General features: G+C 44.6%; 1 protein-coding gene across 2 annotated transcripts in view; it reads left to right on the top strand.

Annotated features, from left to right (window-relative positions):
* ARHGAP32 (Rho GTPase activating protein 32) overlaps window positions 1-12,112 on the top strand; it is a 267,273-nt gene that overhangs the window by 236,158 nt on the left and 19,003 nt on the right. For both annotated transcript variants that reach the window (XM_034754531.1, XM_034754532.1), the window contains 3 exons: window positions 6,499-6,601; window positions 8,209-8,353; window positions 9,151-9,233. In XM_034754531.1, the coding sequence (XP_034610422.1) occupies window positions 6,499-6,601; window positions 8,209-8,353; window positions 9,151-9,233 (331 nt within the window). The remainder of the gene's footprint in view (window positions 1-6,498; window positions 6,602-8,208; window positions 8,354-9,150; window positions 9,234-12,112) is intronic.

Genomic DNA, 12,112 nt, shown 5'->3' with positions numbered 1-12,112 from the left:
ACTGGAGGAAGTGACTTGTAAAGGTGCATTATGGGGCAGTCATTTGGTGAGGCTGTTTGGAATAGTTTTACAGCCCACTTCAGCTTTTTTCTCTTGTGGGTTCTAATGCCTTCCAGCCCCTTTGTTTATATTGCTGTTCTGTTTGGCTAGATTTTACTGCTGATTTCAATGTGTGGCCTGGTATTTTATATCCTGGAACCTGCTGGTTGACATCAGATATATGCAGTCATTTGGGGATGATCTGTAATGATGTAATGATATTATAAATATTATAAATGATATTATAAAGGGAGATCAGAGAGAGAGACAGAGTTTAGTGAAACTTAGGTGTGATCTTGTGGTCTGAACAAAGGACTGGGAACAGTGCACACCTGAGCTCTAATCCCATCTCTTATACTTCCTCTGTGACCTTTGGGCAGGTTACTTAACATCTCTGCTTCACTTTCCCAATCTTCAAAAAGGGAATAATAATACATATTTTGTGTGGCCTATTTTTATGTATTTATATATATATTTGCTTCCTTAGATTGATAGGACTGTGAAAGTGCATTTAAGCAAGTTAGGAGCCTAACTCCCATGGAAAGTCAATGTGAGTTAGGCACCTGATTCACTTAAGCACCTTTGTAAATCTCACTAGGTGCCTAGCTGCATCTCTGGGCACCTGTATCACTTTGGAAATCTGTCCCTATGTGCCCTTGACACAGAAATCATAACCTAGAAGCTGAATCCAGCAGCAAACTCCACCCTATGATAGCAATAACCAGCTAACCCATACAGCAGAAAATTGGTGGGGACCCCACCTTGCACAGGCGCACTCATCTCTCCAAGGGCACCACTAAAAAGGTGAGCGTTGGTATCTTTGAAGGTCAACGGTTTTGAGTTATTTCGGTCCAGTTTCCATAGTCGATGGGCACTTGTGTCCTTGCCCTCTTTCAAACCAATGAATCCCACGCTCCTTTTGGCTCAGCTTAGCATTGTGACGAGGCCCCACTGTGGTTTTACTGCTCTTTGAGAGGGGATCTTCTGAGCTGTATGAAGGGGGGATTGAGAGGACACACAAGCTATTAAAATTACTAAAAGGAAAACTCCCTCCACTCCTTTCCAGCCTGCCTTCTTTGGAGCGGCTGAAAGTAACAACCTTGATAAGAGAAATTCCTTATGCCTCACCTACGCAGAGGACACAAGGGGCTTGGTAATTAATTTGCATTTTGAAATACCAGTGCCATGAGGAGAATAAAACATGGGAAGAAATATTTCATGCTGTACAGCAACAGCTCATATGTCTTCTCCTCTGTTTAGATGTCAAGAATGGTATTTTAGTTCTCTTTAATTAATTTTTTTTCGTGCAGTAAGTTTTAGGGACCTGTCCATGGAACACTAAGACCTGGTCTGCACTTGAAAGTTTTACTGGTATAACTATTGCTGTTAAAGGGGTGTTTTTTTTTGTTTTGGTTTTTTTGTTTTGTTTTAAATCAAAATAGTTGTACCGATAAAAGCCCTAGTGTGGACACATTTACACCAGTATAAAGGTGCCTTATACTAGTACAGTTATTCCCCTTCCTGTACAAAACGACTTTATAACGGCATCCATACTCAAGGCTGGGAAAGGGTGCACTGATTACTGTACAGTTAGTGGTACGACTGTCTAGTGTAGACAGAGCCTGAGGCTTCAGGTAAGCACATACAGCACATGCTTAAGTCCCATAAATGTCAGTGGGGCTTAAGCATGTGTGGTTAAGTGCTTTCCTTAGTGGAGCAACAAGACCATCCAGCCTTAAGCAGATTTCATTGTAGAAAGCGGATTCCATTCCTAGGCACCACAAGGTCTCTCTCTGCTCTTGTAGCTGTCTCATTTCTATTTTATAACCCTCTTTGCCATTACCTTAAGACCTACAGTACAAAAGTCACTCTGTCAGATAAGAGAGATATATTGCCAGGAAGTAGTCTAGTTGACTTAGACTTTATCTTCGTTCTTTAGTAATATGTGTATTTTTAACGTGGGTCATTTCTTGCAAACCCTACAGCATCTTGAAGGAAGTCCATGTTTGTGGATTGATCTTTTATTTTTAAAGTTTGGTAGCTCAAGGGAGGATGTTAGGCTCAGGATTTAGGAGTGAACTGCGGGAGGAGATGAGTAAAGTTATCTGAGTATGTAAGAGTAGAGGGTGGAATGGGACTGCATGCTTATAAAACGTCACCTGCAGGCCACTTTCTGGCTTGGCATGGATGGGGTAATAAAAAGGGAGTAATTCACACTTTCAAATCTCACCTTGATATAGAAGTGCATCCCCATGCAATTGTGCCTTTACGTGAGCAGGACAGCTGGGAGGGCAGGTTTAAAGAAGGAAAAATAGGCTGCTGAAACTAAAATGGCTAAACAGCTGAAAAGCAGAGCTGGTTGCAAAATGGTAACAATTTTGTGAGAGTGAGTTTGTGTTTTTTGACGATTTTTAAAAATTCCGTATCTTCCAAAAATTTCAGCCAGCTTCAATGAAAAGCACACAAAGTACCTTCAGTAAACTGTAGTTAGAGGTGAGTCAGCTGGCACGGGCTACCTTTGGGTGTCTTAATTGCAGTGTAGACTTCCCTATGACATCCAAAATAAGATGGAGAGGGAAGTGGGAGTAAAAATAGCTGTAGTATTTCATCAGCTGTTGGGGATGTGTCTACCAATGGTATGTGGGTTCCTAACGGAGAACAATTATTAGTTGTTATCTTCCCATCTCACTGCCTTACCGTCTTGCTCCTTCATTTAATTGCTTTTTGCTAAGCTTCTTAGACAATATTGGAACTTAATGACAGCCATAGTTTGACAGCGTTTGTTTAGAAGGTTAGCTACAGTATGTACAACAGTTCAATTTATATTCATTGTTCCTGTTCGAACGATCATTTAACTTTTTACAGTCATTCGCTCTAGGGGAATTCAGCTGAGCAGCTGCAGTTCTAGGCGATATGGTCCGTTAACCAGCCAAAAGGCCCTGGCTTGTGCAGTAGTTGACCTGATTGCTGAAATACTGTAAAAATGACATTGCTGCAGGGGAACTCGGTGGGAGGTCTCATTCCCCAGGTTGAACAAATAATTCAGATTCCAGTAACGCACACAAAAAAAAACCAACATCCAACAACAACCAAAAAGACAGCGGCTAAGGTTATGAAAGATTAAAAGGGGAAAACGAAGCGAGGTTAGAGGACTGTAAAGGGTCTGATTTCAAGATGAATTAAAACACCCTTGAAAATGAGAGCTATAAAACTTTCACTTCATCCTCAGGGGAAGAATTAACCCTTTTAGTCCATGAGTAAAGAAAATAAAAGCCCAAGGAGAGATGCTGTAAAACTCTCAAACCCACTGGGAGATGCTGAAGAATGAGCTGAAAAATTCCTTGAGTCACCCCAGTGATAAAACATGCTGGGGTCTCCTTTGGTAATGCTTCCACATTCCCAGGCTTCTCTGGTTCAGTGCCTGGAATGTCAGTCACTTGGGGCCGGCAAAGGGAGGGAGAGGTGGGAATGGGATGCCTGATCCGGGAGCAGGCGATCCACAAGTTGCTCAGGGCCTCACAGGATGTGGATGTTTAAATGCAGCAATTATCAATTAACTCTAGCACCCTGAAGTGCAGGTGAGGTGGTTGTTTCTTTGAGTTGTTTCCCTGAAGGGGGATTATCTGGTGTCCGGAGGTTGGACATGATATTGCCCAGAAAGGGAATAAAAACAGTGCACGTTGTTAAGCTTTTGTTATTATTTATTTGAATTATGGTGACGCCTGGGAGCTCCTGTCATGGATCAGGGCCTCATGGTGTACTAGGTGCTGTACAAACAGATGGTCCCTGCCCCAAAGTGCTCACAATAAGTATAAGGCAAGAGACAGATGCAGACAGCAGGAGCCCAAGCACTCAGAGACAGTACTAGTCATCGTGATAGGGAGTAGTCTCAGGACACCAACTGCCTCTCTATTGTCAGATTTTTGGTAGGCAGCTTTAGTATTAGCTTTGGCTGTTTTTACTGCAATTTCATATTTCTTGTTGGTACCAGAAACATGCAGCTACCAGGGACTGAGGAAAGATGGGGGTTGGAGGGGAAAAATTAAAAACACTCATGTAATCTTCCTGTGGGGGCCCCCCCCCCCCTTTTTTTTTTAATAGCAAACTAAGGTCATCCTGCCAGCAAAAGACCCTTTTTAACTACAGTTATGTCAGGGGAGCTAATTAACCACGTGTTTTTAACCACATCTCCAAGCCATGCTGCATCCAGAGCTTTAGCACAGATCAGTAGATGTTCAGTGTCCCATCTCTGCTACAGGATGGATCAATGCGGTAGCCAGGTCAGGAGACGAACACATAGCCTGATCCGGTGGAATTTCTGGTGTGGCTGGGCCCATGGTACTTTGATTTTGTGTTTTTGCCCCATGCTGACTCTAACAGCACGATCCAATCTCTTGGTATGGTGAATAAGCCAGTGCAGTAAATGTATTGCTGGGACTATATCCCACTCTTTGCATCAAGTCAAGGAAGGAAAAAAAACAACAACCCAAAGTGTCAGAACAGGCTGCTCCTGCAGTCTAATTATGACTTACATACAGTACTCCCCATGCTGTCTGTTTATACAGCTAGAGGAACCCCAGGAGCGCAAAGCCATGGAAACATGCCAAGTTTGTTCTCTGTGACACCGGATTTTGGTTAGGCAGCTCGGGCCGGTATTCTAGGTCAGGGTTCTCAGCCAGGGGTACGTGTATCCCTAGGGGTACCTGGAGATCTTCCAGGGGTTATATCAACTCATCTAGAGATTTGCCTAGCTTTACAACAGGCTACATGAAAAGCACTAGCAAAGTCAGCACAAACTACTATTTCATACAGACCATGACTTGTTTATACTGCTCTATATACTGATATGTAAGAACAATATTTATATTCCAATTGATTTATTTTATAGTTATATGGTAAAAATGAGAAAGGAAGCAATTGTTCAGTAACAGCGAGCTGGGACTCTTTAGTATTTTTGTCTGATTTTGTAAGCAAATAGTTTTTAAATGAGGTGAAACTTGAGGGTACACAAGACAAATGAGCTTCCTGAAAGGGAGACTGGAAAGGTTGAGAACCACTCCTCTAGGTTGTCCTTTAGCGGAAGGTGAAGATCCCAAGGCACTTACAGGTTTGAGCAGGAGGTAGCCAGTTCTGGTCAATGCCTTGCTCTGTAAAGAAGGATTTTATTTCCAAGGCTCTATGGAGTAGAAGGGGCTCCATTTGCCCAACAGTCTCTGGAAAGCAGCTTGAGATACTGTGAATATAGAAGGTAAAACACCAAATTGCAGACTGTCCTATGTTTCATGGTACATTAGTCTGAGATGCATCTGTTTATTTCTAGGGAGCCACCGAAAATGTCTGCTCCTTTCCTTGCCCAGGTTGTTTATTTGCTTCTGTGCCTGATGTGAAGCAGAACAGCAGTAGAGTGGTTGGGGGGTGGGGAGGAGGAATAGGGCATCTAAGTTCAAGTGTTCCTGGCAGTTGGTATATATTACTTAATATAAGGGAATTTGCCACATGACCTATTCACAATCTGTGTCACATGGCAAATTGATAAGAGTTGGCATCTTGTGTAAGAATAAATCTAGATCATTGTAGGAGCTATGGCAAGAACGTCTCCTGCTGAGGAATCCACAAAAATCTGAGTTTTCCCATGAGGATTTGATGATGCTTAGATGGGTCTGATCCTAATTTCCTGTCTGGGATCATATCAAGTCTCATTTCCCTGTTAAAGGGGAAATTGCTCCTCCCTTAAATCTAGCGGGATGGATAGCTAGATCCCATGGTGGAAGTTCAGTTGTATTGGGAAGCCATCTGGAAAGAACTGGTTGGTGAAGTGGCCTGAATGTTACTGTAACCCTGATCACTGGGTCTTACTTTCAGTCCAGCCTTATCTGGGTCTTCCTTTGTACCCAGTTTTGCACTGCGGTTTCAGTGGGTTCATTGTGTCATGTAGCTTTCTAAATCCTGGGATGCTCAAATGCATCAGTGCCCTGCACATACAGAGATCAAATTACTAATCATAAAAATGCAGGTAACCCTGGGGTAGAACATGGTATTTCTTTAATTTCTTTAACAGCGTAACAGTTTAAACCACGTAGGTGAGGAGAATTTCATGCTGAATTGAAGCTGCAGAAAGAATTTTGGCTGGACAGAATGAAATTGCTCAATTTCAGATTGGCCAGGATAGTGGCGTTAACACCATGGCTTGTTTGTAAGTGTAGATCTTCCATAACCACAGTTGGTGAGAACCTGTTTTGTGTATCAGCTGAGAAATGGCATCTCCTGCAACACAGTTCCCCCTAACACCATGCTTCAATACTCACTTAAAGGAAAGCATGCCTGCTACCAGTTACCAGCACTTATTTCCCACACCTCCTTGGTTTCCCATCCAAGTAGCAACTAGGGAAGCAGCCCATCTGTGCTTAGCTTATGAGATCTGACATGGTCACCTAAACACTAGCCCTTTTTTCTTTTTAGTCCCCCAGGTCCTCAAGAGCTGCACCGAATTCATTGAGAAACACGGCATTGTGGATGGAATATACCGCCTGTCAGGAATTGCGTCAAATATCCAGAAGCTACGGTATGATTGCATTGTATTCGATGAATCCCAGCACATGCTCATTTAAATGCTCTGGTTTCAGAATCCTAGAGTTCGGTGATGACAGGCCGGTGGGTGTCTTGGAGAACAGATGGGGAGGTACCATCACAGCAGCTCCCCAGTGCTCGCACCTGCTTTATGAACAGCATGCTGAAGCTCTGGAACATTTAAAATCCCACCTCTCTCTTTTTCACAGAGGTTCTGAAGTGAAATGACAAACTTTGTCTATGTGACAAAGTGTGACTGGTTTAACTTAAATCACCTTTTTAAACCAGTTTATTAAACTGGTGCAAACACCCTGTGTGTAGGTCCTTACTTCGGTTTAAGGGCAGAATATTTTGATTTGGCTTAAACCTGTTTCCAGTTGATTTAAATTAAACTTTAAAAAAAGGCCACTCTTAGTCTGAAATAAGTGGGTCCTCATGGATTTGCATTAATTGTAACTATATCAGTTTAAACTCCCACCTTAGTTTATACCAGGGCAGGTTTCCCAATAGACAAGGCCTTGGCAATGCTTAGACATTGCCTGTCTTTGTAGAATATCATCAGCACATCTCAGATGGGCAAGGAACCCCGCACCCTTGCAGTGGAGGTTGCTAGCTGGAGGAACTCATTCTCCTTTGCCTTCACCTCATTCCATCCCACTTCATTTTTAAATAATCTGTTAAAATTCTCCCTGCTCCTTCCCCAAAGAGCTTATCTACACCTGGAGTTATTCAGCAACAGTTATTCTGAAATAACCATTCCTGAATACCTCCGTGTTCGGAGTGTCTTGTTCTGCGTAGGGGATCGGCAGTTCGATTTACATCTCATGGAGAAGTGAGCTTCAGCAACAGCAATCCTCCACTCACCCCTCCCAGTGGCCTGATTCACTACGGCTAGTCCCTGGCTAATTGGAAACAGGAATTTCCATGCACATATTCTAGTGGGAAGCAAGGCTTGCCAGCCCTGGCCCTCTCAGTGCAGCTTTTATTTCATAAACATTTGTGCTTTGGGTTTCTCTCTCTCTTTTCCTCTCTCTGTGAAAACCAAGGGAATGCACACGGGTTTTCTTCATGTGGTTCCTGGCTCTGTTCATTCTCGCTGGGCTCTCTAGCTTGCCTCCAAGGAATTTCTGCACACAGTAGTTTTGATGTACAGCAGCTGTTGATAGGCCCTGATGTTCAATGTTGCTTATAATTTCAGTTTCCAGGCCTTTGAAATTTAAAGGGGGTAAAGTTTTCATTTTGGCCCACGGCGAATTTTACCTAGGCAGCTCTCAGTCACAATCACTGGGGTTAGAGATGTAAATGGCCTGCAACAGTGTTGAGAATAGACACTTTAAAATACAAGGGCGTCTGCCTTGTTACGGGAAATCTGATTTCTGGGCTAGCCAGTCAGAAGTAAACGCAACCGATGATGCCTCGTAAGAAACCATCCCATTTTGGAAAAACGTGAATTTGCAACAGCATAAGCGTGATTCTTGTGGCTTTGGCTCTAAGTCATTTATTTCTTCTGTGAAGCATGCTCTTGTGTTCCTTCGACTCTGATTTGTTTTTGGTTTTTCTCCACTGCCACCCCTCCCCCCTGTCTGCCTTTCTCATCTCTAGCCACGAGTTTGACTCAGAGCAGATCCCCGACTTGACTAAAGATGTTTACATTCAAGATATCCACTGTGTGGGCTCCCTCTGTAAGCTCTACTTCCGCGAGCTCCCCAACCCCCTGCTCACATATCAGCTGTACGAGAAGTTCTCAGTAAGTACAAGCCGATATCTTGGTTTCCACGGATTGGGCCACGTCATTGTGGGTTTGATCAACAGGAATGACAGAGCCACCTGTTCTGTAAAGCCTGGTAACGGGGGCCATATAAGATTCTGAAATGGATCCTGCTGAAGATCTTTCTTTCCCTTTATGTTTAAAAAGGGTTACCTGTGAAAACCGGGCTCTCAAAAGCATTGGCTTAGGGCAGATACCGTTTGGGCATGCTACTCTAACAACCCTGCTGCTGAACCCAAACTAGCAGCCACACACTGCTGTGCTCGTGTCCAGCACTCCAGGCCCTCTGCTGTTCCCTTACTGGGATCCGCGTGCAGTTGTGGCAGGGCACAATACTTTGCTCTAGACTTGCAGCACCAGGAGGGAGGCATGTTGGAGGTTTGAATGATTGTGTGAATCCCCGTAGCATTTGAGGAGTCCCCAGCAGAAACTACAGATGGCGCAGCGAACAAGGGAGGGCATTGGTGTAACATCTGTTGCTGGCCTCCTTTGGGATGAATGTCACCCTCGCTGCAGCACAAAGAGTCACTCTGTGCCATCAAGGTGCAACTTACAGCTCCCGGGCCAGCTTCATTGAATTTTGCCTTTAATGTTAGTTGTACACAGGCCCACCTCCTCAGTACACAGATACCATGGTGAAGGGGGCAGCCTAAAGGCTTTGGTGGGAAGGTAAATCCTACAAATCTAAATGCCAGCAAACTGCGCGCCATCCAAACTGTTTCATTTGCATTAGCAAACGCCCAGTGTTCGCACCTTAATTTGTTGTTTTGTTCCAGGATGCTGTGTCTGCTGCTACAGATGAAGAGCGATTGGTTAAAATTCATGATGTCATCCAGCAACTACCCCCACCGCACTACAGGTTAGTGTGTGTAGCTTTACCCCACCTCACACTTTCATTCTTTGTTCTGCTCTGACAGTGCACCAGGGCCCTAGCTTTCCATCCTCAGCCTGTCCAGGACGAAGGTCACCAATGTAGACTAAACTGAAATCACATTATGCTAAATATTAGGACTTACGCTGCAGCACGATGGTGTCACTTGTTTGGCCGTTATACAATCATCACTTATGAAGGGAAGGCTGATATGATTGTGTGCTTTCTGATTTTCCCCACCTAAGATGGCCGCATTCTTCCTGCATAGTTGAGCACACTTGGAAGGATTGCTGACTGCATAACATTGACTTATATTTTAATTAGATCAGTAACGACACATACTGTACATACATCTTATCTGCCTTACTCTATACAGCATGCCAGGAGGGGATGAATACAGAGCCCATCACAGCCAAGTAGTCTGATTTCATTATGGAGAGAGGAGGTGGGCGGTGAGACTTTGTCCAGGATATTTTTAATGAGGACAAAAAACGTAGGTTGAAGTAAGAGGGAGAGGAATGAAACAAGTAGCAGGAGAATCAGACTTTGTCAGGGGTTTGCCCAGTAAGGCCAGTTAATCTGGTGACACAGATGAAGATGCAGCATCTGAAATAATGTGAAAAAGGAACATGGCAGAGACACTAATCTAAGTTGCACGGAGTGCAGCTGTGGCAGTACATGTGTTTAACTAGCAGGGTTGACAGGGAAGTCGTTCTGCTGACAGCAGAGAGGAACTGCTCTCCCACGTGCATGACAGAAAGGGAGGGAGTATTTGGGAAAGCAGCATAGGAATCTGAGCCTCTTTTTTGGTCCTAGTGAACTGCCATGCCATGCTGCAGCCCCTCAGCCCCTCTCCTTTCCCCTGGAACTCTCCCCAGCGTGGCCTCAAATGCCCTCAGTTATACCGTAGACTATCCCCACACTGGAGTGTGCAGTAACTGGCTGGACCATGCCTGTTTTACAGGGGCAAGTTGTTCTGTCCTGTTGGCAGGGTGGGCAGCATGGCCTTTCTGATGGTTGCTGTGATGTCAGTGTGCCATAAAGCAGTCTCAAGGGTGACCCTAACTACTTACACCATTGTGGGACAACCTTGTACCCCTTTAGGCCTTAATTCACAGGGTTTTTTTCTATTCTGTGCCTCTTTCCCGTTTACCTTCATGTGCCCCAGCCGCCTCCCGTCATTCATGGCAGGGGGCTGGGGATACCTCAGCTTCCAGTCTTGCTCCTGTTCTGTGCCCATTTACCCTTGCCAGTTAGGTCTAGGAATGGCCAAAGTGGAAGGTTCAGATTTGATGGCACCAAAATATCGTGGGCAGCTGAACCAGGAAGCAGCCCCTCTTCTTCTGGGTCTGACTCTGGATCGGAGCCTTAAGGGCAAATTTGGCTAGATTCAACTCTGAGCTTTCCTCTCCCTGCTCTCACACTGAAATTCAGAGTGGGTTGGATGTGAGGTTCTTCCTTTGATCCATCTCAGTGCCTGGGCTTTCGTATGGCCACCCGATCCCATCTGCACTGGGAGGACAGAGTAGCTCTGTAGTTAAAATCTCCCATGAAAAGCCCCATTTAGGAAATCCCCATCAATCTAAAGCATGTTGTTGTCTTTCCCAGCCCCGCCTCACTTATTTAAGCTGTGACCGGTGATGCTTCTGTAATCACTCTCTGCCCTAATGTCTGATTCTGATGTATCAGCCTTGTTCTCAGAACAGAGAGGGGGCTAGGAAAGGATAAAAACCCAGGTGAGAGATAAGGAGGGAGTGAGAGCAGTCACATTTCACAGGAGATAACTCTGCTGCAAGTGTTCCCCCTAGTGGTGACTGGCAGAGATGGTGGTTCACTTGAGGTTTCCTCCTAAACATTCCTGAGGCTTGGCTGTGCAGCCTTTTTGGAAGAAAAGAGCATTTTTATTCTTCTAATAATCGTCGGCCAAGCAAGAGTTTCCAGGCTGCTGATGGTAGGGCTTGGCAGCACACTCTATGGAAGGGCAGTGCAAGTCTCGTGGGGTTTTGTCCATTTCATCGCCAGTAAATGCAGATATTTTAGCATAAGGCTTTATCCCTACATGTCTTTGCACAGGGCACGTGTGCAAAGAGAAACCAGGCAGGGAAGAAATGAAGACAGGACAGGTCTGGGGAGACTTGAGATCCTGCACTCAACTCACCTCTTAAAGTTTATTGTGCTATTACTAAGTGATTGAGCAGACTTGACTTGGGGGCTGCACATCAGCACTTGTGTTAGTGTGAGAGCAGGTTCTCTTGTACCCTTAGTGCTCCACACCAGCACCATGGAGCACTGACCCCCACTGCTGGCTGTAATAAAAACACTTAGTTCCTGAAAATTCCCAAGGGTGCTTGCCATCTGTGCTGCTGAAAAGTAATGGTCTCTGAGTGTGTAAATACAGGGTGAAACTTTCCAAGCTTGTATCTTATTTAGATGTATAAATATATATCTGCAGGTGTCCATCCCATAAACTGAAATACACAGTACAAAATTTAACAGAGATCATCCTATCTTGGTGCTTAAAGCTGGGATTTTCAAAGCAGCCTCCCACTAAATGCTACTCGGGTTCCTAAATAAAAGCAACGTCTACCTTACACAGAGAGAATAAAATAAACCCCTTCCCAAAAGCCTGAGATAACTTCTTGGGCATGCTGCAAAACCTATCAAACCCAGGCTCTGCCTGAGCAAATGTTTTATTTCTGTTGCACAACATTGTGGTAGAGCAGCCAAGTAACGAACTCCAGCGTGACTAGCTGGTTCTCTAGCCTGTTAAGCTAGTGGAGTTGCAGGTATTTTTGCCTACATCAAGTTTTGTTTGTCTTCCTCCCGCCCCCCCCCGCCCCCCCTCCCCTTTTAACACCCCAACTTGT

Source organism: Trachemys scripta, chromosome 21 (assembly GCF_013100865.1).
Source record: "Trachemys scripta elegans isolate TJP31775 chromosome 21, CAS_Tse_1.0, whole genome shotgun sequence".
NCBI lineage: Eukaryota > Metazoa > Chordata > Testudines > Emydidae > Trachemys > Trachemys scripta.
Note: the sequence above shows the minus strand (reverse complement) of the source record. Positions and strands in the feature narration are given on the sequence as shown.